This window comes from Semicossyphus pulcher, unplaced genomic scaffold (genome assembly GCF_022749685.1).
Source record: "Semicossyphus pulcher isolate SPU_LCO1_2020_fin unplaced genomic scaffold, fSemPul1.0.p SCAF_18, whole genome shotgun sequence".
Taxonomy (NCBI): domain Eukaryota; kingdom Metazoa; phylum Chordata; class Actinopteri; order Labriformes; family Labridae; genus Semicossyphus; species Semicossyphus pulcher.
Genome location: NW_027211691.1, coordinates 1,679,393 through 1,706,922, shown reverse-complemented (window position 1 = coordinate 1,706,922; position 27,530 = coordinate 1,679,393). Strand labels below are relative to the sequence as shown.

Below are 27,530 nucleotides of genomic sequence, written 5' to 3'. Positions count from 1 at the left end.
AATGAGCTGAAACTACGACACGAATGCCTCTTTGTAATTAAACTTTTCAGTATTTCAGTAGAAAAAAATATTAAGAAGCTAAATAAACTATTAAACAAGCTGAATAAATGAGTTAAATTTAGCAGCAGTGCAGCAAGAGGCCGGATCTTGGTGTACATTTGGTTACACTGTTTGCATAATTTGTTCAAGAGTTTAGGGTAGTTTCTAAAACGGGACACGGTTTAAAGTTGGCATCCAAAGAGAGGAAATTAACACGCTCATCAGAAGATAAACAACAAATATCCTGAAGCAAATCTTCCTTCAACTTTAAACTTGTATGCTTCTAATTTAACAATGAGCGTTCACTTCCTGTGGATTTTCCCGCGCCCCCCACGATGATTCCCATAATTGGCAAAAAGTCAGAGTGTCTGAAAATGTGTTTGGGAAGGATTAGAAAGCGTGTCATTTCTATTTAAAAGCTACTGATTTCCCTATCACACTGCTGAGGGGAACATGACAGTAAAAACCTGAAAAGCTGCAGCTGTAAAGTTAATCCTGGAGACATCAGAAGAAGAATGTACGGCATGCTTACGGCCCTCTGTCACTGTTACAGCTGCATGTAGGGAGTTACAGCTGGTTGTAAACACAGAGGGTCCCTATGGATAGAATTTATTGGCATTTAAAAAAAAGAGCCTCATTGTAGTGTAGTGTAGCCAGTGCACATCAACTCAGCAGCGACTTTAAATGCATGGAAACAAGAGGTGCACACATGTCTCTATTATATCATCCACGTTTATTTATGTGTGAATTAAATATCTCCTTCTGGTAAACATCTCAGTATCTACAGAGTGGATTTTCTCAGTGGACTATCCCTTTAAATCCAGGACATTAGTCGTGAAATGTTACTTATATAAACTTTTATAGTGCAACTATAAGTGTGTATGAGTGAACTAAGACTTGATATTAATTAATGTAATATTACAAAAACATTTCGAGCAACAACATTTACATACGAGTGTCGTTTAAAAGCATCAGAGGAACGTAGTGGAACACAGATCTATAAAGCTGTTTAAACACATCAGAAGAAAGCGTGAAAGATCCTTAAGGCACTTGTGCATGAAAAACAACAACATGAATCACATATCAACACATCAGATCAAATCCAGACAGACGCAATGTTTGAAAAGGCACATTTCTGTCTCTAACAAAACAAGTAGTAAAAACCAAATCCTAGCAAACACATGGGTTGCCATTCATCCTTAAAGTGCATCACATGACCTTTTCCAGGCCTGGTTTGAGACAGTTAACCATGAGATGTAGTTATTACACACTTCATTAAGTCGTCTTCAAAGAGAGAAAACAATAGCACACTCCACAAAGTGAAATCTTTGGGTCTTAAAAATATGGCTTTAAGGGACGATGTGGAGGCCTGTGAACAGTCTGGAGTGTTCAACAGTCGTTTACGCCAGATACCAGTACCACGCTCCGCATCTTGTTTACAGATCCAGATTCATTAAAAAAAGAATGAACGTCTCATTTTGGCTCTGCTTTGTTAACACGAGTCTCTCCGGTCTAATGTTCAGGACGCCAGAACACCTTCTAGGGGTTAACGAGCAACACTGTGAAATAATGGGGTTATTCTGGCATTATTAAACCTGGGCCCTTTCTTTTACATATTTGGGGTCTTAATAACAAACAGGTAAAAAAATAAAAATAAAAAGAGTAGGGAATTTTCCAGTAGATTGCTTCAGCCTGCAGCGGGCTGTAACTTAATCCTTGATGGGTCAAAGGTCGTCCACTTAAAGTTCTTGTTGTTTTTACTGACAGGCTCAGATTGTTATTCTAAGTGTGTGACAACATGACAGAAAGGATCCCTACAGAGATAGACCTTTTTGTTACAGAGGAAGATAATTGTTTTAACCACACACAGACGTTACATCGCTCTCTGCACACACACCAGACTCCATTCATAAAAACACTGATTTTAGCTCACAGAAGCACAGGAGTTTCTGGTCTACCTCTGCCTCATTTGGTAAGTTTGTTGTGTTATTGTGAGTTAGACAAATAATCTGTTGAATCTGAATCAACCATTTGAAGCACTCAAGTCTAGAGAGTCTAGAGAAATCACTTAATCGGCAGCTCCTGTGTTCTGCAGAGTAAAATCACTGTTTTTGTCAATGGAGTCTGGTGGTTTCAGAGAGAGCGATTTATCAGCAGTTTCTGGTTACAAAAGAGGATCTTACCTCTCAACAAAAGGTCTTTCTCTGTAGGGATCCTTTCTGTGATGCTGTCAGACACTTAGAATAACAATCTGAAACAACAAGAACTTTTAGTGGATGTGATCGGGATTGTTTCCCCCATGGTTTACATTAAAACCACCACAGCCTGTTTCCCTGCTGTGGGCTTTTTGTACCTACTTATTTGAAGTTATTTAGACAAAAAATACGATAAAATAGGAACCAGGTAAAAAAACACCCGTGTTTCTCTTTAAGTGGTTTGTTCAGCCAACTTACAAAAACTAAACGATCAGCCACTCCTGCAGTTATCAAGCAGAAAGTTCAGCTTTAATGTGCTGATTCTGAGATATCCGGCTCTGCTGTTGAGCTTTGCTTAAGTTACTTTAAAGATTTGATCTCCACTAATAAAAATGTATTTATGTAAGGTAGAGGCAGAAATCTTAAAATCCTCATCAGATAAAATCTAAACTCTCTGCAACAGCAGGGGAAACAGAAGATATGGATGTTTGTAAAGAGGCTGAGCTCACCCGTCACAATGTCTTCCACTGGTCCAGTCCCGCCCAACACTTTATTAAGTGGCACGGCGCCATACGAGCTCTGCTGTAAATACTCATGGACTTAACTCAAATTGGCATATTAAACACGCAGAAACCAGAGTATGCATGTGTGTGTGTGTAAGACGAATGTGGTATGATGGTTTACATATCATCCTAAAACAGCAACAACTGGCCAGTTCCTTTGAACAATTTGAGTGTCTCTCTCAGGTCTTCAGCACAGATCACACATGGCACTACAAACAGGAGGAAATGTAGGATGCAAAGACAGCGTGAGTGGAAGTGAGAACAGTGAATTCTCACAGTAAAGAAATAACCAGACGAACCTGCGAACAGAAAGTCATCAGTCCTCTGGGATACCCACCTTTTTACCAAAGCTTATCCTGAGATATTTAATATATCCAGACGATAAAGTCTTATTTTTTCAGCCACATGGGGGGGTTGTCTCTCTGCTTTCAGAAGAGGGGACTCTTTTCACATCAAAGACCTGTAAGGCAATGCACGTCTGCAGACACTCGGAGATGAATGTTCAGATTTTCTGTAGATTGTCACTAAAGTCATCAAAGAGTCTTCAAGTTGTTTTGGTCAAGAAGCCAAACTCTGGTTCTGTGACCGCTGGATCACACTGATCCGGTGAGGCGGCAACGGTTGGAGGTTCAAAAGTGAGCGAGGAGGACGGAGGAGGCGTCCCCGTAGTTTGAGAAAAACTCTGAGGTTTTCAGAAGAACAGACGAGTAATTCCAGATCTGTTCTCACAGGATTCTTCTGCAGATGCCAAAAAATCATCCCACCACCCATCATGTACGGGGAGTTATAAGTGAAACAGACTGCTGCACTATAAAAACGCTCCCTTTAAATCCTGTATGAACAGGTCTCAATTACAAGGATGTAATCCAACAGATCCTCGACTGGAAGGTGAATCAGCCGCAGGAGGGGGAGTTGATTGATTAGAGAGGGAAGAAAAAACTCAAGAGAATAATATGGATTCAGACGTAAGGAAAGAGGAGGAGGAGGAGTTGTTGTTGTTAGTGTTCCAGCTTCTGGTGGAACAGCTGAGTGACCTGGATGACTGGAGGAGACGCGCTGAGCGACGGCCCGCACCAACAGGCGGAGGATCGCACCGGCTGGACCTCACATCTGCCACTGCATAGAAGGAGACGACACTCAGCTGATGACTCAATAACTCCAAACGACGTGAGAAGTCAGACAACATGAAGCAGGACAGACTGACAGGATCCAAGAGAGGAGAGACACTGATATAAGACTTGTTAGACATCCTTGTGGAGGAAGACAGGAACTGTACGACATGTTGTTAAAGCAACAACACCAGCAACACAGCAGGAAGACAGGTTCACCTCCGACTGTCTCACATCTCTGACTGCATGACAAAGATTCGTATGTTTCTACAGGTCTGAACACGACTAATATGATTCTTCAACGATTCGTTCCTCTTTTCCAGTTTAGTGCCACATCAGACTCCTCTATCAGCCTACATGACTCTCATGTTTCACCCGTCTGTAGGACAGAGTTTTTCATAAAGCTTTTAGTCGTACATTAAAATATTTCCAGCAGAATACTTACTAACAGCTTTGTAGTCGTTTTCCCCGTGTCATTTAAGTGGACAAAAGATTTTGGACAGCTAATGAGCTTAACTTCCAGCAGTTTGGCACTAAGCTCTTGAAAACTGAGAATTTAACGTTTAACATCTGCGGATGATTCGGCTCACTAAGAAAAACTTTGATCAGTGAAGGAATTATCACTCATAAACAAGCTGAGCACCCACCAGTTAGCTGTAGCTCAGCCTGTTGATCTGAGCTGCCAAAGAGCATCTGAAAAACACTGATTTTTAACTTAAAACGACTAAAGTCAGTGTGTTTACCCGTTTTAATCACTAGATGTGTTTGTTTTGGAGAGGAGGAAGTCTCTGGGGATAATTCGGCTCCAGGTAAAACCTTTCAGGTATCAGCTTGTAAAGTTTACTGCCTGCTCAGTGTACGATAACACCGAAAATACAAAATAAAACAGAGCTTTTAGTGAGGAATAGCAACTTAACTCAGGGTAGTCTCAACTGATCGAATACCTACAACGTCAAATATAACACACATGCACACAGCAAACTATATGTAGCACCAGGATATTTATAACTATAAGCTAGAAGGCAAGAGGCTATGAGCCAAACAACAAAATGCATTTGTTCAATAGATCCCTACTCAACGTGACCTTTGATAGGAATTATTTTGTCATTGTAGTTTCTTTAATGCTGTGACAGTAATCGGTGTCTAACAGGCTGATTGTCAAGGCAGCAGGTGGATGTGAGAGGCGGGAGGAACACCTGAAATCCAACAACCCTACGACGCCCACTACAGTGAGCACACATCACCATGTGAAGGAGAGGCTCTAACAGCAGGTGTTAGTCACATATGATGCAGGGAGCCACAGTCAGCACAGAACACTGCAGCACAGTAAGAACACAACACGGTCGGCGACGAATCTTTTTCAGGACGGTCAGTTCAGCAAGCAGAGACGATCAAACTATTCTTCACTCGTGTGCCACGATAAAAGTACTTGTGGCTGTGCAGCACTGTTACCTGTTAATAACAGGAACACTTCAGCCTCAGGAGTTTTTACAGCCTTCTTTTCAAGTTTGTGTCCATCAGGCCACCGTAGTTTAAAAGTTAAGGGGATTTGTGTAAACGTGGGCATACACTGTACGATTACAGAAATGTTGTGTGAGAGCAAATCGACTGCGATGTAAAGCCAAAGCTGATTCATGCTCACAGTGTTCCTGTTAAACGGGAAATAAAACTGAGGGCTTGAGCCAACCATCAATAAATGTCTCGCTTGAGGTTTGTTGACGGTTGTGAAAGAGATCGTATGTTTCACTGAGATTACCTGCCTAATTAAAGGTTACATAAAGAATAAAGATTTGTTTAAAAGGTCAAAGGGCAACGAGAGGTGTGTTTACTAGTGGAGGTTTGTAACAGTGCACTAGTACAGTTCACAATAATGCTAACAAAGCAGAATCCTGCTCTCCTGATCATCTGTGCCGTCCTGTAAGCTGCTATGCTAGCTTTGTTTTACTCTACATCTTCATTGATACACTTAAGCCCCTTTCACACATGCACTGCACTCCTGAAAGTTCCCCAACATTGTCCAAGAGCGGCGCATTTGTGAACGCTAAAGGCTGAATCTGTTCACCCCGACATTATGAGGCCCATTTCCTGCAGCTCTCATGGAGGAGTCGATGAACGCAGCGTAAAGTCAGGAACATTCACTCTCGACTGCTCGCCTCAGTCGTCTGTGTTGTTTTCCACTCTTGTGCTCGTGTCGTGGAAACGTCATGACACATGTTGAAATGATTTCAACCCAGAAACAGTCACCATTACTGACTCCTCCTCCTCATGCACGCGTCTGACACTAAGAATTTCCACTGTGCGAAAGGCAAGAACTTTTTGTTCTGCGGTATTTTTTGCGATATATAAAAAATACAGGAAATTTAGCCAGACAAAGAGTATTTTTATGTACATACACATATATATTATATATTTACAATGACCGATCATTCTTTTTTTTATTTAGGACTTTGAAGCCTCCTACTTTTACCACTCTTGGAGACTTTGGCGGCTCTCTGTGAACGGTCCGTTTATGTGTCCACAGCACCGGGACGAGGTGCCAATGATAACGGGAATACACACACTGAATAGCCGCCACGCGTAATTCAAAGCCCGTCTTGATCATCCCAAAGATCTGTGACAGCAGCAGTGCCGAGTGCTCGTTTACAGGCAGGTGACACGCAGACTGTGCAGCTCAGCGTCAGCTCATTCTGTGCTCTCACAGCGGTCTGCAATAATGTGATATCAGACTGTTGTTGTAGATTAGTGACGGAAAAAGAGAAAACGGTATCTTTTGCACCGAGCAACAATAAAATCGCTTAATTTGCCTCATAATTGCACGTCCTGTGATGTGACTATTGCACCTGCGCACATCGCAATAGTGGTTAAACGATTTATCGCGCAGCCCTAATTTGGATTACCTGAAATTGTCTCGAAAATGTCAGAGTTCATGTGTGAAAGGGGCTTTAGTTTACCACAGGCAGAGTTGGATGTTGGGAAATCAACTCCTGGCTCTCCATCAACTGCGTGAGACAGCCGACCGAAACGTCTGTCAGGTCAGAAATTCATCTGAAGGTCTGACAGCTCTTCCTGTCCTCGCTCTTCGTTATACACCGGCAGGTTGAGACAACTGACGAAGTCTAAACTTGTTCCGACTCTTAATGTGTGATGCACGAGAATATGAGGTGACAAGCAGACTCAGATTGTACGGTGCACTCCCAGCTTACAGGAGGAGAAGGTTTCAGCATGTTTCCTGAACTGTCTGCCCTGAAAATGAAACGTCTCCAACCTTAATGAACATCCTGCAAACACTTAAAGACACATTTCCACAAGTTCATCTTAATTCAGTGCTCACATGTCATTAAGTATTAGCTGTGCATAATGCATGTGAGCACTGTATAAAGACCGACTTGAAAACAATAGAAAAAACACTGTAAAAAACAAGAGCAGTAGTTAACAGTGGGATGCAAGTTACTGAGAGGAGGAAGAGACAGTCTGACAGGGTTAATCTGCTGAGCTTGTATGTAAAGTACCTCACACAGTACGGGGTCTTTTTCAGATTGGAGCAGCGCTGCTGTGAAATGTGAAAGGGCAAGAAAACACAAGAAGGGACATCATTTAAAAAGCAAACAGGTGAGGCTGTGATGGAAATAATAAAAGGGTTAGCACCTTTTCACACCTCTGAGAAGTTTACACACGCACACGGCAACATTTCATTTTTGTAAATAAATTAGAAACTGACAGAGTCTGTCTGCTCCCCTTTCCAGGTGTGTTGCTCAACACATCCTCCAGACATCCTCCATGTGTTTGACATTACGAGCTTCCTGAGGTTAAAACGTCTAACCACTTCACTTTACTCAAAGCTCTAATTTGGAAACATCTAAAAAAAAAGAGCTGCGGAGTTTAATTAGCAGTTCGTGCAAAAGTAGAATTCATCAGAAAATATTTCACACTGATGGGGATGTGTTCGGCTCCAAGAACATCAGGATGACTCTGATAATACACTGACGTTACATGGCCCTTTAGGACGGCAGTATCGGAGTGCTTCTGTGACGTCACTGAGATCCAAACTTCCTAAAAACGTTCTGTTCTTTGTGGCAGCAAGAGCACTAAGTGAGAAACACCATTTATTGTTTTGTACTCTGAGCTCAGTAGAGCCAATTACAGGACGTGTTGGAACTGTGTTTGACTGCTTTGCCAATAAATACCTGCACATGCACACAAATGTTCTACTACTTTTATGGTATGGCAGTGTTCTGTATCTGTTGCAGGTCATGTAAACAGCATGGATATCCTTCTTAATGAGACATGTGGAGTATGATCACATGAATCAGGTGTTAGGAGCTTTCTTTGGAGGCGTATACAGCACGTTCAGAATATGCATCTCAGCTGGCTTTTTACTGCAGGTTTGGACACATGGCATCTTCCTGTTTATGGTCAGCTCTGTGCATTTAACGAACAAACAGTTTGCAGGCTGCATGTGATTCAGAGTACAGAGTGAGTCTGTGTCTCAATACAAAGCTTGGTTTTACACCACATATCCAGCCGTTGGTGAAAAGATTCAAACTTGAACTACTTCAGAATCAGATCCTGCCTTTCCTTCGAGTCTAAAAAAGACTGGTTGCCGCCACTATTATGTCTGCGCTGGACTATGGTGATGTTTTGTACATGCACGCCTCTTCTCAACGCTTACATGCTCTGGACACTGTGTATCATGGAGCATTGAGTTTCATCACGCTTCTTATTTACAAGTCGCTCTTAGGTATGCTTCCCTCGTTCCTTCTAACTACATCAGTCAGAAGAGCAGGAGCGTACAGTCGTCAGTCCCAGGACCTGCTCTCACCGTCCGTCCCAAAGGTCAGAACTGAACTGGGGAAAAAGGTGTTTAAGTTTGCAGCTCCCTACGCTTGTCACTAATTACAGAAAGACCTGGATGTTCTGTTTGATATATACATTTATGATTGTGGTTGACTGGTTTCATTTGTGATGTCATGTTTTCTGTGTTATGTTTGTATGTACGGCTGCTCATTGTTTGTCTGAAACGTTGATGTGCTGCTGCCTGTCTCGGCCAGAACATTTTTAATCTCAAGACCTTTTTTCTGGTTAAATAAATAAAATATTCATTTTCATTAGCCATGTAGACAGCTTAGTAGAAATATTGTATTTTCTAAATATTTAGGGCATGTAAATGTTGTGATTATAAGCTTACTGGGTCTTAAAGGGAGGACAAATTGTTGCCAGAGCAGTGGATTAACGAAGGAAGGAGGATTTTCCAGTTCTGTTAAACATGTTTCTGTTATTTCTCTGACTCTAGCTGTGACCACAGTGTCCCCAAAAGCGCAGCGGCAGGGTACAACTCAGCCACGCTGGCTCGTTGTTCAGGGTTTCATAAGGGCCAGGTGGAAAGGAAAACAGATCCTGAGAGAGTCCACTTTCTGCTTTGATTTTTCATTGAAATCTGAAGCTCATTCCAATAAAATGTTCAGTTAAAAAATCGACCCTACTTGATTGTGACTTTTTAATTTAAGGTGTGGCAGTGTGACTTGTGTTTGTGCATGTACTCCTTCATCATATTTACTGTTTGTGTGGTGTTTGTGTGCCCTCACCCGCCGTCCTCAGGCAGGTCCTGATCAGCTTCAGCAACAGACGACTCCACGTCCACATCTGCGCTGCTCTCACTGCCCTGAGCCGACAGACCACACAGAGAACCTGGGCTCACACACTCACCACTGGGAGACACACAAACACACATGTGGTTGTTATTGACTTTGTTACTACGTTTAAAGCTGTTTTAGTACCAATAATTTGTGTGTTGACCTTCATTAGTCCGCTTATTTCCGCAGCACATGGTGCGAACCAGACGACACCTGCTGGTATGTAATTTGTGTGTTTGTTGTTTAAGTCTACTGACTTGATTTGCTTCTCCAGTGTCAGGATGGACTGCTCCCTCTCCTCCAGCCGCCTCTTCAGGGAGGCGATCTCCTTCTGCTTCTCCAGCAGCTCCTTCTGGAGGCGATAGTTGCTCTCCTCCAGAGTCTCACAGAACGCCTGCAGAGACGCAGCGAGAGAGGAAAGAAGAATTAGAGAGAATATGTGTTGGCGGTGGAGACGCAGGATGAAGGGCAAACCGTGACAGGCAACAGACGAGAAGTCAAGGATAACATTTTACCCTGATCTAAGCCTATATAAAACAGTTTCAGTGTTTTTTCAATGCCCTTTAGGTGTTACAAAACTTCCAGCTGCTGGGCAACCTGCTGCCAACTTGCATGTCATCTGACCTTTTGTCAACAGTTTCCTCAGGCTTTGGAGGACAGGGTTCATTTTCACCATCTCTTTTGTTCGCCTTATTTTCCCTTCTCTCCCGGGGACATACATTTTCTTCACTGGTTACTCAAACAATGCTTCACAGGAGGAAATGGGGGTGTTACTGCAGACTGACCGGCTGCTGTTGTGAGCATTTTCACCGTTAGATCTGTATCGCCCAGCCCTACTTGGCCAGTCAAGAACTGCATCTGAAAATACTCTGAACTTGATCAAGCTTTTAACACGTCAATGCACAGCCCGACTACGACCACAAGAGGCGTCTTCTAGATATCAGATAACATACAGCACATTCGGGCTTGGCGATACGGCTACAATCCTATATCCCGCTAGCTTTTTTCTATTCATATTCTACATATGAAATAACCACATGGTGAAACCTAATCGAGGATAATCCTGTGTGATTTAAATACAAATAAAAAGTATTAAAAGTATTTTCTTGTTTAATTGAGTCATGCAGGGATTTCCACCAACTGTAACGACTGTCCCTGTATGTTGTTTATCTCTAAATCAGTAAATATCGCAGCTGGTCGTTTTATTACTCTATATGCTACAAATGTCAATTAGATGGTAATCTGCAAGAGAAATAAAGACGAGTTAAAGGAGCAGTTCACCCTGGAACTGTCAGTCAGCTGCTGTTCTCTGTAATCGATAGAAGCAATGATATTTTAAACTGGCGCCATAGCTGTGGAGAAAGTTGCTCAAACAGCTCGAGATTCGATTCCTATTCTATCCATTCTACATTCCTACAACACCCAGCATGCATTGCGCCCCTTCCTCTGAAAGGACCAGTCCAGCGAGAGACGCTGGAGGGAAATACTGTTTTTCTCTGCAGGCAACGGCTCAGAGCGGGACAGAATCCGAAATACGACGAGAATATACCGGTGGATCGTCTAAAACATCTTCAGGTCTGCAGTTGACATTTCAAACCTGACGATTCTGAGGCGGCGTCCTAGATTGAGGAAGTGTAGTTTAGTGAGCTCCCTGGCCTCCGCCAGATCAAGTGTTTTACGTAGTCTGGCGGAGGTTTTCCAGGGCCCATTGGAGAAGCGGATAGCGCCCTCCACAATAGCATAATAAGACTGAGGTTGAAAATCGGTGAACTGGCCCTTTAAATGATGCCATGATAATATTCATCCTCTTATGATTCACACCCCGACACATGTGATCCCTCTAACACGCTCCACTGTAAAAGCAACAGGCATCAGCAAAGAAAACAAACAGTAGGCCACAGCACTGCCTACTGTTTGTGATGCATCTTAGAGAATTCTCTGCTTTAAAAGCGACACGTAGGCTATCTAAAAGGTCATCATTGATTTGTTCATTCATTAAGCCCATAATTGTCTGCATGGCATATTGGGAAAACGTTGTAATGCTTACTGGGCAGGCGTTTCCTGTGTTTTCTGAAGCAGCGTGTAATGACAGTGAGCGCTCCTCCACATGCGCTCTCTGCTCTCAGCTGTGCGCCCCCCCTCCCCACACTCAAACACTGCGAGCATGCAGGGGGGGGGCAGACACGGAGAGACAGGCTCTCATGCTGGTCTTGATTTAAAGCGGAGGCGAGTGCTTCTAAGATGAACAGGAAAAGCAGGACGCAACTTGTCGGTTAAAACGACTTCAACAGAAAAAAGTAGCCGGCTGTAATTAAGTGACTAGTCGGCTGTTTTGCCGGCAATGCCGTAAAGCAGTGGCTTCACGAGACGATAAAGAAAAACAAATACAAAAGACATTTTCATATCGCACAGCCCACGTGAGCACAAATACTTCCCATGTGCTTGCACACTTACTCTGCTCTCCTCCAGACTATCAAACGGTCCAGGTGGGTCGTCCAGACACAGAAACTCTCTCACTGCCGTGCTGTAAAGGAGAGATAAATTATTGATTACTGTTTAGGTCACTTTTGAAGCATAATGTCTAAAATCTGCTGGTTCTAACTTTTATGTGTCATTTCTGACAGTAAAGGAAGAGTCTCTGTGTTAACTGCACTGATGATATTCATGGCTCCAAGCATGGGGACAGAGTGTGCCCGTGTCCCGTGGTTGAGCCTCGCACAGCCCCGGGATGACTGATCTCCTGATTACCATAATAATGACAATGTATTATTAACAGATTGTTTTTAAAGACAAACACATTTTTTGTTCACACAAAAGGTGGAATAGTCGTCATGATCAGTGCAAACTCAGAGCGTGACAGCCTTTATAATACTGCACCACAGTTCCCACCAGCTCTCTGCAGGCGGTAATATTTTCTCTCTAACTGCGCGGTGCTGTCAGCGCTGGCGTTTGTGCATTTAACGCTTTTTGCCACGAGGCTCATTTACTTAGAAAGGGGCAAAATTTGTGTCAACTGTCTGCATAATGACTCATTTAAATACGTGCAAACAGCACCGGAGCACAGAGACGCTGTTTGCTCTGCAGCGCACTTTGGGGTGCAATCAACCATCTGCGTGTGCTTGGAGAATGAGGGGGAGTCTTTTCGTGTCATTTGCACCAGTTTAGTGGGCGCAAAAGCCGCACAGTCCTTTAGTGAAGTCCCCCCCCCCTGTCCTGAGATTCAACTTTCAACGCTTCATATTTAAAAGCAGGAATTATAGTTTAGCAGCTAAACGAAGAGCAGAGCTCAGCTGACTAAAATGAGTATGGAACTAATGGAACAGGATTCTCAGTACACCCATGGTACTAATTTCCCTTTGCAAATGTGTTTTTCAGTTGGCCACTTCTGTTGAGTTAAGGTTACACAATGCAAGTTAAATATGCAAGCTTTACCAAACAGTCACAAGCCTTACACAAACCATAAGGGAACCGCTCATTAGTATGCTACGAACCGGAATGATTGAAGTGAGGTATAGTGATGTCCACAGATGTACGATTTCACATGTACAGATGCATTTTTCAGATTGGGGCAACCGCTGACAGACCTCGACACGAGCAACCTCGCATTGCTCGATGTGAACGACAACATTTCCCGAACCCTTCACAGCACTGTCAAAAGACCGAGATCAGATTCAACTCTGCAAGAGCCTTTGTTACTTCATGTCCAATAAATGAATGGAGTCTAACTAAGGGCATACTAGATACGACATTTGTCTCACACTTCTGTTCATTCGTGTTTCATTTTGTCATCTGATCTTTTGTTTGTTGTGTTTTTAATGCCTCTTACTAAAGTGTAAATAAAATACATAAACAGCTGCCTCATCACGTCACATACCAGTTGGCGATGTCCTTGTGTGCAACCAGGTTTTGCAGGAAGGCCTGCAGTCCCAGCTGTCTGTCTTCCAGGAAGTCGCTGTCGTAGTTGTCCTTGAACCAGCGTTTAGGAGGCAACGAGAGGCGGAAACCTGGGAACATCTCCTTCAGCTACAACACACACAGACACACACAGACACAGACACACACACACACACACACACGTACAGAAGCATGAGTATCACATGCCCTCTCCTTCGTACAGTTAAAGTAGTTAAAAATAAACGAGATGAAAGAAGAAAAGTGCACAACACAAGAGAAATTCTGGCAGATGGAAATGTGGTTGGGAGTTGATCTCGCTGAACTCTGACAGAGAGAGATGTACCCGATTTCAAAACTCAATACAATGACACGTCCTGGACTGGTGTGAGTTTTTAACGCTCTGTGACTTCAGTTAGGACAGTTAAAGAAGCCTCCTCGAACCTCGTCTCCCCCGACTCGCAGCCCTTTGGCGCATGTCATTCCCAACTCTCTCCTCCCCACATTTCCTGTCACTCTTCACCGTCCTATCGAATAAAAACAATCTTTGTCTCTTTACCACGACGCAGTAGGAGGTGTCCGACCAGGAATGCTGGATATCTGCTGATTTGGGAGATATGAAGTAGTGGCTGAACAAATTGTCCTTTGGGGATAATAAAGATTTTCTGGATTAATTAAGTTTCTGTTTATTTTGCAGCCAGCGAGCTGCTGCCCTGGTGGTCCTCATTCATCTTTGATGTTATTACTTTCGTGCCCGCTCCATGAGCACACTGAACAATAAACAGATTGTGAGCTTGTCCTGCTGCAGGCCGGTCGTGTTTGATCAGTTAATCTCACTGCTGTTGTCAGATGGTGCGTGTGTGACCTTTAATGTGCAGCTGAGTGCCAACCAACTGCTTTAATGTGCCTTGAGCTGTTTGGTATTCAACATAATCCTGTTTGTGTTGGGAAAGTATGAGTACACTTTATTCATTTAGTTCAGCTGACACTCTTCAAAACAAAATGTAAGGCTCTGACTGACAACTAGAGAAAAAAAAAAGTACCATTACTTACCATTAAAATAGAGACGCATTATTTTAATCAAGCAAGTAAATAATTCTCTGTAGGGTAAAAGAACATTTCAATAAAGTATAACGACAATCAGAACTTGTTCAGACAGCTCGCTCTGATCCTTAACGGTCAGTCAGAGCTCTAGAAACAACAGAATTCCCATGTTGTTATTTTATGTGCTGTATAAAGTATCACAGCAGACAGCTTTTAACAGCATGTACAGAACGCTGCGTTTGAGTGTCTAACACAGGAGGAGAAGTTACACTGAGCTGTTGAGAACACACGTGTGCAGCAACACGGTTGAAAGCCTCTGGAGAACCCCACCGTGTCCTTCTCATTCCTCACAAAGTGTTCTCACTGACCTGAGAGCTGAGGGCTGGGTGGGTGGGATGATGTGTTGTGTGACATTTCTTGATTTAAAAAGGTGTTTGGCCACAGTTTGTGAAAACAGTGAAGGTTGGGGAAACTTCTGACCTGCAGTTTAACAGTTCACTTTGCTGACTCGGCGACCTCACCTTGATCCTTTAAAGCAAAAGCATACTGATCTTTATCTTTGCTTTTACTCCTGATGGGAACATTTTTGGAGTTACTAAATCCCGACCAGATGTATGTGTGTGTGTGTGTGTGTGTGTACATGTCTGCACACCTGTTTGTTCTGTAGCCAGAGAAATGAGCATAAACTTTGGCTTTGTTCTGCAGCCAGATCAGATACGTTTCCACAATCTCATCTTAAAGACAGAATGGCCACACAAAGTAATCAGACCGGGGGCCTACACTACAGAGCGAGTTAGACAGACCCAGGGTCTCTTTTCCTGATCTCTTCACTTAACCTGACAAAGGAGATCGCGCTGAGCGGTCACACGACGCTGGTTAGCAACTCGATCAGTCAACCCAGGGTTTCTATGAGCGCGTTCGCATTAAAGGGGCGTTGTTTGGAGGAAATTACCAATCTAAACACGGGCAGGTCTGCTGTCAGCTGATCGGCATACTTTACAAACTCAGAGAAAACTCAGAGAAGTTTCACATAATCCAGACAGAAATCAAAAACAACACAGACTGTGTAAATGTGCAAATATAATAATATCACTGCTCCATCATTAGAGGACCATATACAGCAGGGCTCGACATAAGCACTGGCCCGGTGGGTGAAAAACATACCGTCGGGCCACCGGGCCAGTAGATTAAGCATTTAACTGGCCTGGTGTGCCAGTAAGATCCATAAGCCCACAGTGTAAACAACATAGTAGCCCTCCTGAGATTCACAGTCCCGATGGACGGGACTAATTACTTTCTACGCAGAATGGCTACTGCTGTCAACAACACGTTACACGCTACTCGCTGCACAGACAGAGCAGCTGCCATTCTAGAACACGCTAACTGACGTTAGCAAGCTACCGCGGACTAGTATAAAAACACGTTTTCTTTTTTCAGACGGGCCATTACGTGAGGTGGCAAGTGTGTGTGTTCTTGTTATCAGCTGCAGCTCGTCCCTGTGCACGTTAGCGCTGTGGCTACATGAACAGACCGTTCACGGAGTGGACGTGGTGCGGACTGTTTAAAGGCTACAGGAAGAAGGAGACGGTACGATTTCGTTTCAAAAAGTTCCTCTCACGGGCTGATCGCGCTAATTAAACATACAACATTGAACCGCGTCAGAAACGGTTGGTACAGCTTATAAGTAACACAACTGCAGCTATTACTACTTATTCATGCGGGTGTCAGAGTTGCTGAACCAAGAGTGTTAAAGGAACTCTCTTTATACCCATATGCTTATTTTGGTCTATTTTAATAAGTTTATAATAGTTCCACAATTGACTGAACACATATTCAGTAATAAGAACCCTTACATAAGGAGAAAATGAATTTTACGTTAAAATAATACCTAAAGAACAAATGATCTCAGGGCCAGGGCTTCTAATGGCAGGGCCAGTGAATTTGGAAAGTTACTGGTTGTGCTCAACCCCTGTACAGTACCTATATATCATAACAGTGGTGTGTTACATTAGATTAATACGTTGCACAGATGTATTTTTGTTGCGTTAATGACAGATTTAGACTTATTCTCTCAGCTGTATCAAACTATGGAGCAAATAAAAAATGAATAGCCCATAAAACCACAAGTTAAAGCAGTACGAACGCTTACTTTTATATCTTATGAGTCCAAAAGCACGTCAGGCTTCAGTGCTGTGATCAGTCTCTGTTGTAGATGTATATCAGAAAAGCACAATGAATATCTTTCATGAACATATTTCATAAAATCAGATGGTAAAGAGAAGTGTTTCACCGCTCTCTCTATCCCTCCTCTTTTTCACGATCTGCTCACAGAGCTGCTGAATCAAGAGACCTGATTGGTCAGTTGGTGGTTATTGGTTCAGGTTGATCTCTCATCTCCAACATAACCTGCTCCGGAGCAGGCTAGGTGTTCAGCATAAGTTACGTTGGTGACCTTCCCCGGTAAGAAGTGAGCCAACTTAAGAAGTAGAACTGAAAACTCGCAGTTAACCCTGAAGTGACCTCGATGACCGCTGCTTCGTAGTGTACCCCCTCGGATCTCTGGTTGCAGGGCTTGCTGTGGGGAGGCGTCAGTGTGTACAAACACTGGTGGAGCGGCTTTCCAGTGTGGAAGCATTGGAAACGGAAATGCATCATCTCACCCTCCAAACAATTGAACTGTCAAGCTGCGGCGCCGAACTGCTGCATTGAACTGAATCGTACTTTGGTTGTTGTTGTGCGGCGTGTTGAGAGTGATGCAAATCATACTTTAAAGATTGAATGTGAGCGTCCGGGGACCCGAACCAAGAACCATCTGGAGAAATCAGATTGGAATCACATTTCAAACCACTTCCCAATGTGTCCCGGATCTGATTTGCAGAAAGCAACACATTTCATTTGTTTATTTGTCGTCCAAACTTTGTGAATACAAATGGATCCAATCTGGACATAAGGGCCTGACCAATATGGGATTTCCAGGAATGTTTCATACACTGATTTTGTGGATTGTGCTGATATTTTTCACTGATATGACTCTACAAGGGCTGCATGGTGGAGCAGTGGTTAGTGCTGTCGCTTCACAGGTAGGAAGTTCCTGGTTGCTTCCCGGTTCAGACGCAGTGGGCCTTTCTGTGTGGAGTCTGCATGTTCTCCCCGTGCATGCTTGGGTTCCCTCCAGGTACTCCGGCTTCCTCCCACAGTCCAAAGACATGCTCACTGGTGACTCTAAATCGCCCTTGGTGTGAGTATGAGCTTGAAAGGTTGTCTGTTTCTGTGTGTCAGCCCTGTGATTGGCTGGTGATCAGTCTAAGGTGTGTTCAGCCTCTCACTCAATGACAGCTGGGATAGGCTCTCGTGCCGTTCAGCATCTGTTCAGCTGTGGTGCTTCATGTGCTGCAGACGGTGCTGAGAGGATCGTAAACTATGGAGTCAGAGCGCCCTCTGCTGGACAAACTTCAGAATAAGCCCATTTCTCCATCACCCCACACATTGTTTTCTGCATCAAATGTTCTGTAAAAGAACATCAGATAACATCAACTGACCAGTAGATTGTTCTGGCTCTGCTGGAGATGCCAAATAAGTGGATTGAGCTGGCTGTGTGAACAAGGCCTCTAAGAGTGGAGCGATGTTGGCTGAAGTCCAAACTACTGAACAAATAATGTTTGGCAGCAGCCGCACAGTGTGGAGTCCGTGCTGCATCCTGACAGACTGATCATGTGATGCTGCTGTTCATCTTCATCACATGCTTTTCTGTGAGGTTCCTAAGCAGCTGTATGTCCTTCTTAATAACTGTACTGTCAAATCACACGTGTGAATCATTTAAGTGTGACTAAAAATCACCTGATGCTGTAACATGTCCAAACAGTTAAACATATACGAACAATACGAACAATGAGGCCTCTAAAAGAGCGTTCAGATTACAGCTGCTCCTGCGTGAGAAAGCCACAGGAATGGAGGAGAGGATGTCCACACCCCTCCGGTCCTCTGCCTCCTTATTGACTGTAGGGTGTTCCCAGCTCCTGTCTTTCCATGCTTCTTGCCTGTGTTTGCATTAGTAAGTTGTGCAATGCGGTGTCCGGTTTAATCAATATCTGGCAGGGCTAAAGCTAAAGAACTCCTGCTTGTTTGTTGCAGCTTTCTAACCATGCTCTGTTTTGTTGTGGGTTCTTTCTCCTCACACAGTATCATCACGTGGTTTGTTTCTCTCTGTATTGTAATCTGTGACCCGAAACCTTGAGAGACCTGTTCCCCTAGTTGGCTCTGGCCCTGTGGGCTATTTGGGAATAAAAGCTTCTTTGTGTGGCTCTAATCAGTTCCACAGCATGCTCAAAAAGCGTGTTTAAAGCAATGATCAGACGGTCAAACAGAGTGTCTACAAACATGGATGAATGGTTTCAAAATAGAGCTTCAGACAGGCGCTGAGCTTTGGGACAAAAATATGTACGACACAAACGCACCTTGTCGTTGAGTCTGGAGAAGTCTGTGTACCTTCTGAAAACAACCCAGCTCTCATCGGCACTCTTCCTCACCAGGACCTTAAATACCTGCAGAGAGACAACACACACGCACACACGCACACACGCACACACGCACACACACACACACACACACACACACACACAAGTTAACAGCTGCACAGGTTGACACTTATCACCTTTTTGTCAGGTGTGCCTTTGAAAGATTGTCCTCTAACATAGAGCTTGAAACCAGGAATCCATAAAACAACATTCTAAAGTAAATAACAGCTCATTGAAGAGCAGCTCCAGTCATGTTTTAAGACGTATAAAGTGCTCTGCTTGAAACAATAAATTGTGACTGATGAAAATGTCCTTTCCTCCTGAGGCATCTCCTCTTCTCCCTCATTACAAACTCCCCAATCTGCATAGGCCCCGCCCACTGTGCACATTTACAACCGCCCCCTCTGTCATGGAAACAAAACACGTCTCTGCCATCATTGAGTGGCGACTTGTTGAAACTTAGCTACCTTGAAATGTAGTCATTAGCAGTAGTAACGTTAACGTTAGTAGTCAGTACTGAGTTTGCAAAAATGACGATGACGGTTACAGCTGGCTCGCACATCGCTGCAGTGGTTGCCATAGGTTACACATAATGATGTGCATAGCGTCACCCCGTCCATTAACGGGATTGGCTCCTTAGGTTTGTGACGTCAGAAAACGTGTTGTTCAGCCTGTCCTTGGTACGCTGCAGGTTAAAAGCAGACAGGCCCAGCCATGGAGATGATGCTCATGTTGTCCCTGATGTGTCTTGTAGCACATGAAGAACACCACATGGAGATGTTTACAAGGTTAAACTCTGGATTTTTACTGGAGGGGGGCTTTAAGAAGCTTTTACCATTTTTACTTTAGGGTTAGTAATCAAAATGTTGCTGAAAAAGACAAAAACCTAGTATGTGGCTGACCGCATCAGGTCAATGTGCGCTTTTGTGAGCAAAGTGTTAGAAGGACTGTCCTTATGAGGCCGATGACAACAGGTTTGAAAGCAGGTGCGCGCTGAGCACGTAGGTGAGGACAGCGGACGAGCATCAGAGGAGCAGCCCCGTCTACTCCTCGAACAAAGTATCCAGAGCCATATAGACAGAGAGTTGCATCAGTGGAGGTCCAATATGCTCCATGATCCGCCATTGCGATGTCACAACTCTCTCTCTACGGCTGTAAAATTACCGTCACTCACTCACTCAGTCACATACAGACCCGTGTGTAGGGCTGACCCCAAACATATATCGACTCAAATCATGCTGGGTGTTTCGCTACAGCATGAATGTCTTTTACCTTTATCATTTAAATCAGTGTGTTTTTGGAGAGCTGCAGGGAGCACGTAACAATTTATATAGAATGTTAATTTTTTTTAAATATCAATCATGCAATTTGTTTGTTACAATGTCAACGTGGTTGAAACGCAGCAGCTATACAGCTAAAAATGAAAACGAAGTGAAAACCGAGCTTAAAAACTGTCAGAATCAGGAAGAACACATTTTAAATTCTTGTCTTTAAACTTCCCTCGACTCCCTCGACAGTTGCCTGAAGCCAGCGCACCTCAGAATACGTTTTTCACGTACAAAGTTGTTGTTAACTTCATTAAACAAAAGCCACTAATGAAGCAACGCTGTACTGCGCCCCTTTATGTCTCCAAACAAAAACAGGTTAGGGGGTACTTAGCTTAGCAGTTATTTAACAGGGTAGCTTATCTAAAAAAATAATAATTCAAACTTTACTCTGTTGTTCCAAAGATACGATTAAAACTCCCAAAGGTTTCCATGCAGGTTTTCTGTCTTCATACCGTGAACTTGGCCCTCTCCTCCATGACCTCGTACCCCAGCACAGTAGGGGTAATAGGCCTCTCCTCGTCTTGCTGGTTCCCAACAGGATCTGAAATGGAGCGGGGACAGGTGGAGTACTCCACCGAGTGCTCCAGAGTTCCGTTCAGCCTAGCTCGAGTCACCGGGCTATGCAGAGGTGGCGGCGTCCTGCTCCGGCTGCCTCTATCCGTGCAGCGCGACTGACGCTGGGAACCCAATCCTCCGCATCCTAGACCGTTGTGTTCCTCCCCGGTCACCCTGGAGAGAGACGAGTCCGAGCTGCTGGAGACGCTGCCGAGTGATGAAGCTCGTGGGGGGCGTCTGAGCTTGCTGCTGCCTCCTGCAGAGGCTCTGTCAAAGGGCACAGGGACAGGCACGAAGGGTGATGCCATCTTCTGGAGCTGTGTGCTCCTGCCCCTCCACCGCAGAGGTCAACAAGGTTCTTTACACAGACGCTGACCTTAACAGGCTTCAGTAGGGCTGTATAAAGATGAAGTAAAGCAGTAATGTTCACCCTGAGGGGCTGGTGACAAATCTGGAAACCCTGTAAGAAAAAAACTTTTTATTTGGTATGTTTATAGTGTACAGAATCATCAAAACTGACTACAAGCGTCAACTTAGACCTAATGGAGCAGGATCTGGAAGCAAACATTACCCTGGAATAAGGGTACCAAACTGTGAGGGCCAATGAATTATTGACACGAGCCACATGTCATCCATAATTTATGGATTTGTGCATTATGTGTAAAATCCAAGATGGAAAAGAGCCTGTTAAGATCTGCAGCAAATCCGTGTGTCCAATCATCTTGTCAGGTAAAAGGAACCAGCCATGAACATTTGATTCCACTAAGAGGACGAAGAACCTGCATGGTGGTTTTCATGAAAGAGCAAAGCATAAAATCAATTTCTAATCAAACTCTTGTAGCTACATGTCAAACGTGTTAACATTAATTCAGCATCAGTGGAGCTTAGAGTAACTGTGCCTCTATGGGACTCGACATTAAACAATAATATAAGGCTAGTTGTACATGTTTGATTGGGTGTATGGTATTGCCAGGACAGAGGACAAAATAAAAGGACACATTTAAGTGCAAAAAGGATGAAACGGTAAATATATGGATGTATTAAAAGGCACACTCTTGAATGACTCCTAATGTTACAGCTGTATCGGTGATACACACAATTTAGTTGGGACTGGTGCCAATAATTCAACAAAACACTGGCTGCCAAACATCCTGCTTCACACTTTAGGTCACGTCTGTAACTAACGACGTGGCTAGTGCTGGTAAAGGTGATGTTAGCAAGCGAGCTAAGCTAACCTAACTGCTATAGATGACGTCCTTCCACAGTGCAGAACTCAGTTAACAAATGTGACAAAACTGGTAGCGTTACATTCAATGGATAACACTTCAGCTAAAGTCCAACAGTTAGGTAATATCTGTGGAGGAACTAATTAAAAGGCAGACAGGTATATATCCTCATTGCAGGGCCACTGCAAGCTAAAGCTTCCGTTAGCTAGGTTACTTAGCTACCGTTGCTTATTGACAACAGTCAAAGCAAAGTAGGCTAAATAAAATATTATTGCATTAAGGTCTGTTTATAATATTACAATGATGCCGAATCAAGAAGTAACTCCAAACCTTTCGTAAAATGTTTTGATTTTATGTTCTTTAAGTTATTTTGCAAATAATAAATAAGCTAACGCTAAACAAACACATTTGTGAACGGTGTTTGGTGTGTCCTCTACCTAACTGACAGGCTATCACATTACCTTCACGTTAGCTAGGAAGCTAGTGTGTTGAAATACGTAAGATGACCTATGATGACAAGGACTTTCGCTTACCTTTGGAGATCAATAAGATTCCCGCTCAGAAAATAAATGTATTACACACATAAAGCCCGCTGTGTGATTGTCCTGTTGCTGTTTATCCTCCGCACTATCTCCTCTGCTGTCCACCTCATGTTAACTCGCATGACTTCAGACACAGACGGCTACAGTGCTCATAGACAGCCAAGTGAGGGCGCTGTTACGCTCTGTATGTTACTGTACTGTGATTACGCAGCATAAAAGCAGTTGTGACTCCCAATGGAAACCGAATTGGAGGAGGTTGGTGTATCTCATGCCTGGTCAGCCAAGGGCGTGGTTTTCATTGTAACATTGATGGGGACTGCAACTGCACTCTCCCTGCCTTACGAAGGATTTCAACAAATAACAAATAACTATCAGGTGATTATTGTTTCATTACTGCTTGAGACTGAAAAGAAGAAATTACGTATAAGAACTCTGATCTCTGTTTCTTTCTCTGTTCTCTTCTCAAAAGTGAAGACATTACTTAGGGCAGCGATATTACTTAATATTATTGTTTATAAAATTTAAACAAACTTCAGAGAGAGAACAGCGCGGATACGACTGAAAAACTGGCCCTTTGATTATGAGACATGTTTTCAGTTAAGTGAAGTGCATGAACTGTAGACTGGAGTCCTTGTTTACAGTGACAGAGAAAGTGACGGTTATAAACGAATCCTCTGCTGGTTGTAGATGCAACAAGTGTAATTTGAAAAGAATATTGGTTGACAATTATGACAATTCAGTAATTTCTGGATATTGGTTGGGACATGTCTCAATTCTACGCCCTTGTGGTCATCATCTTTTTTTTTTACAGCCTACAGACACCTATGAGAATCTATATATTCTCGAGAATAACTCCTGTTACACAAAGTAGCCCATCTCTGTGGAAGCCCATTTCAGCCAGTATGATAAAAAAAAAAAAGTCATTATAAGGATTTATGGTCTCAAATGAATCACAATCAGAATCCGAATCGGTGTTTATTGGGAAGTTGGTTTACACATACAAGAAATTTGTTTTGGTGATTTTGGTGCAGAACAATTAACACAGAACTAGAATAAAATGAAGTAAAATACTTAAATAGAATAAGATAAAAAAAATAGGAATAAGAATAAAAATATAAAAAGCAATACATATAATACAAATAGTACAAAATATGTACAACAGGTGTGATTAAAAACTGTACAGGTGTGCAGGATATTGAACAGTGCAAAGTTTACAGTATTAATTTAAAAATAGTGCAGCGTATAGACAATAGAAGTCCAGTGTGCATTAATGTAACGCATAGTCAGAATTACAGACGTAACACTCGTTAAGTGTTGAGTGACTGAGGGGCTGGATGAGAGTCCATGTCACGTGGGGGGGTGGGTGGGGTGGGGGCCTTGCTGACGAGGCTGGCAGCAGAGGGGAAGAAACTGTTCCTGTGTCGGGAGGTTTTGGTCCTGATGGAGCGCAGCCTCTTGCCGGAGGGGGGGGTCTCAGAGAGACTGTGACCGGGGTGAGAGGGGTCGGTCACAATCTTACCTTCACGCCTCAGGGTCCTGGAGGTGTACAGGTCCTCTAGAGATGGCAGATTGCAGCCAATCACCCTCTCTGCAGAGCGGATGATACGCAGCAGCCTCCCCTTGTCTCTGGTAGTAGCAGTAGCGTACCAGACGTTGATGGAGCAGGTGAGAATGACTCAGTGATGGCGGTGTAGAAGTGCACCATCATTGTCTTTGGCAGGTTGAACTTCTTCAGCTGCCGCAGGAAGTACATCCTCTGCTGTCCCTTTCTGATGAGGGAGCCGATGTTCAGCTCCCACCTGAGGTCCTGGCTGATGATGGTCCACAGGAAGCGGAAAGACTCCACAGTGGAAACAGTGGAGTCACTGATGGTGATGGGGGCGGGTGTGGCTGCTGTCTTTCTAAAATCTAAGGCTGTGAAGAACTGCTCACTTATACAATCATTTTTGCCACAGTTGATATGAGAGGAGAGCTGAACATCGTCAGTGCGTAGCAACGGTTAAGTCTCTTAAAATTAGATAAGCTAGGTGTTTTTACTCACACGGTGAACTTGTCACTGTCAGAGTCGGTTCACATTTACTGTATCCCGTACTGTGTTCTGTTCAATGCTTACTTCATGTGCCGTCTTCAGTTTTGTAGATCTGTGGGTCGTAACCTTCAGTTTTTGCATCTTTTAACCCTTCTTGCTTTCTCACTGCTGTTTTGTCTCTTTTCTTTTTTCCCTCTGTAAACAGACCAACCTCATATTTACTGGACTTCTTTTGGCGGATTGATATGATAACAGTTTCTCCTCCAGATTCTGTGATTAGGAATCCGCACAACGGTCTGTTCTTCATAGCTGCTCTGAGAAATAGCAGACCTTGGAATACCTTAATTAACCAATCAAATAAAGTATTTAACACAGCTGTGTAAAATTTAAGATGAATTACATTAGTAATTGTCTCCTTGCGAGGTCGCCGGCCTTTGCTTCTGATGTCGAATAAGACTTAAACAAAGATCACTTTAACTATTCTGAGGGACCATCATCAACTTCTGCATGTAACTGATACTACTGTGTTAAAATCTGCTTTATAAACTGTGTGTGGGAAAAATGTTGTGGGAGCATTAAAGGTTTATCTTACTTTATCTCTTAATGTTGTTGGGTGTGACTGTCATTGATAGGTGTGATTTGGAGATATTTGCTGTGCCAGGACCTACACGAGCCTGGAGGTGTTGCAGTGAAATAAAGAGCTGGCTCCAACAAAACAACTTTTCATTTCACAGAATCATTCTTGATCCCTCACTGTCTGGAAGAAGAGAGTGTGACAGTAAGTACAGGACGGCCTTATTGAAACTTGACTTTAGGAAAAAGAGGGTTAGCATCTGCCAGGATTTACATTTATTGGGTTATTTATTTATTTTCAACCTGTTAGCTAGTAATGGTGAGAGGTAATCTTTGTGTTTTCACTGAGTTTGGTGACATCTAACTTTAGTTTAAGACTCTAAATCAGTTCAGACTTATCGCTGAATGAAAACATGACGGTTAGGGGAGCACAGGATTTGTCTGCACACGTCGTGGAAGTGAGAGCGTTGTTGGAGGACACTGCTAGGTTGCAGATTAAAACAGGGATATAGCAGAGTATGCTAAAGGTTTGCACATGCTGCTGGAGAGTTGGAAATCAAACCAAGAGGCCAAAGACTCAGATGATCCTCATGCAGAAGAAGAAACATTCTCACCTCCATTTATGGATGAAAAGACATTGATTCATAATAATTGAACTTTTAAAAAGGTATTCCTTTGTCGGCTGAAAAGAACATACATTTTTACACAGGAAAGTCTCACTTATCAGATATAAATGTGCTACAGATACTAATTCTGTGCTTTGCTTTCTTTTTGAGACAAAATGGCATCAACACCATCACCAGCGTTTCCTCTCGCCGAGGCCAACACCACCTTCTTTCTGGATCTGTTCAAAAAGCTGAGCGATGAGGACAAGACGGCCAACATCTTCCTCTCTCCTCTCAGCATCTCTGCAGCCCTGGCCATGATGATGCTGGGGGCCAGCGGCAACACAGCTGCACAGATGTCGAAGGTACAATATGCACACACACGTCACACACACACACACACACACACACACACAGACGCACACAATGTTGAATAATCATTATAATAACAGAAACTACCACCTGCACCTACAGGTCCTGGGCTTCAACGAGTTAGACGGGCTGATTGAGGTAAGACAGCAGACGATGCAGATGCAGACGTCTCTGAGCAAGGTGGTAACAAAGACAGAATACAGGGATGATGAATGATTAGAAGGGTGGTGTCTCCTGGTGAGGACATCTGACTTGTTGCTTTTCTTGCTAATGTACAATAACCTGCTGCATCTTTATAACTGAATTTGATAAATGAAGTCTAATTTGAAGCATGAAACAATCTTCTCATAAACTTTCTTCAGTCCCAAAAGTACATGACAACATAAAAGTGGGTTATTGTGTGTGTAAATGCTTTTTAAAAACTTCTCCATGGATTATTTTATATTAATGTTAACAGTCTGGATGCTTTAGTTTGGTCTGTTTTCCACATTGTTTTCAAAAGGTGCTGGGGTCTCTCAGAAAAATGTAACCTCTGGAAACTTCATGGGAAAATCGTTTGCAGGAGTTCATTTAAATTTCAGTAAATGATGAAAACTTTGGCACCAAAACCCTTTTTGTCTGCCATCACTATTCCATGCTAGCACATTAGCATTAGCATTATCCAAGAAGAAAAGAGTAACACTGTGAATGTGTTACCCCCCCCCCCATGGCGCTCAGTCCTGCCTCCAAAGCCCTCCCCGCAGAGTCTGTCATGCACGTGCAGGCTAGTAACCATGGCAACTGAAGGAGCCAGATATACAATATGTAAAAACGTGAAATGACAACAACCGCAGTCGTTGTATTACGCTGCAGCCTGCCCTTGTCTCTGGTAGTAGCAGCAGCGTACCAGACGGTGATGGAGCAGGTGAGGATGGACTCAACGATGGCGGTGTAGAAGGGCACCATCATTGTCTTTGGCAGGTTGAACTTCTTCAGCTGCTGCAGGAAGTACATCCTCTGCTGTCCCTTTTTGATGAGGGAGCCGATGGTCAGCTCCCACTTGATCTTTTCTAAATGATTACCTGAAATCCTGAGGATAATGGGGACTGTTTGGTGGACTGCTTGGGCTAACAGCTGTCCATTTAAGGCTTTTGCATTAAGGGGTGTGTTTAAGCGTTCAGTGTGGATCTCCATTTGGTGGACAACATGTGCATCAATGAAACTTTCATCAGCCCCACATTCAACAAGGGCAAAAAGTGGTAATGATAGGGACTGCCACTGGAGGGAGGCATGTAACTGAAGACGAGGGGAAGAAAGACTAGCTGCTCAGCTCACC

At 43.4% G+C, this 27,530-nt stretch overlaps 1 protein-coding gene across 2 annotated transcripts; it reads right to left on the bottom strand.

Annotated features, from left to right (window-relative positions):
- Positions 1-3,862: 3,862 nt before the first annotated feature.
- On the bottom strand, positions 3,863-22,751 carry snx16 (sorting nexin 16). 2 transcript variants are annotated; one of them, XM_069667321.1, is made up of 9 exons: positions 22,628-22,751; positions 20,766-21,328; positions 18,926-19,012; positions 13,411-13,559; positions 11,991-12,060; positions 9,794-9,930; positions 9,489-9,611; positions 7,416-7,456; positions 3,863-3,913 (listed from the first exon to the last, which is right to left on the bottom strand). In XM_069667321.1, exons 2-8 carry the CDS (start codon positions 21,174-21,176, stop codon positions 7,438-7,440), a joined length of 996 nt encoding a protein of 331 aa, XP_069523422.1. In that variant the 5' UTR covers positions 21,177-21,328; positions 22,628-22,751; the 3' UTR covers positions 3,863-3,913; positions 7,416-7,437. The 2 variants fall into 2 exon arrangements, with proteins under 2 accessions (XP_069523422.1, XP_069523423.1); XM_069667322.1 differs by lacking the exons at positions 3,863-3,913; positions 7,416-7,456 and having other exon boundaries at positions 9,399-9,611.
- Positions 22,752-27,530: the final 4,779 nt, after the last annotated feature.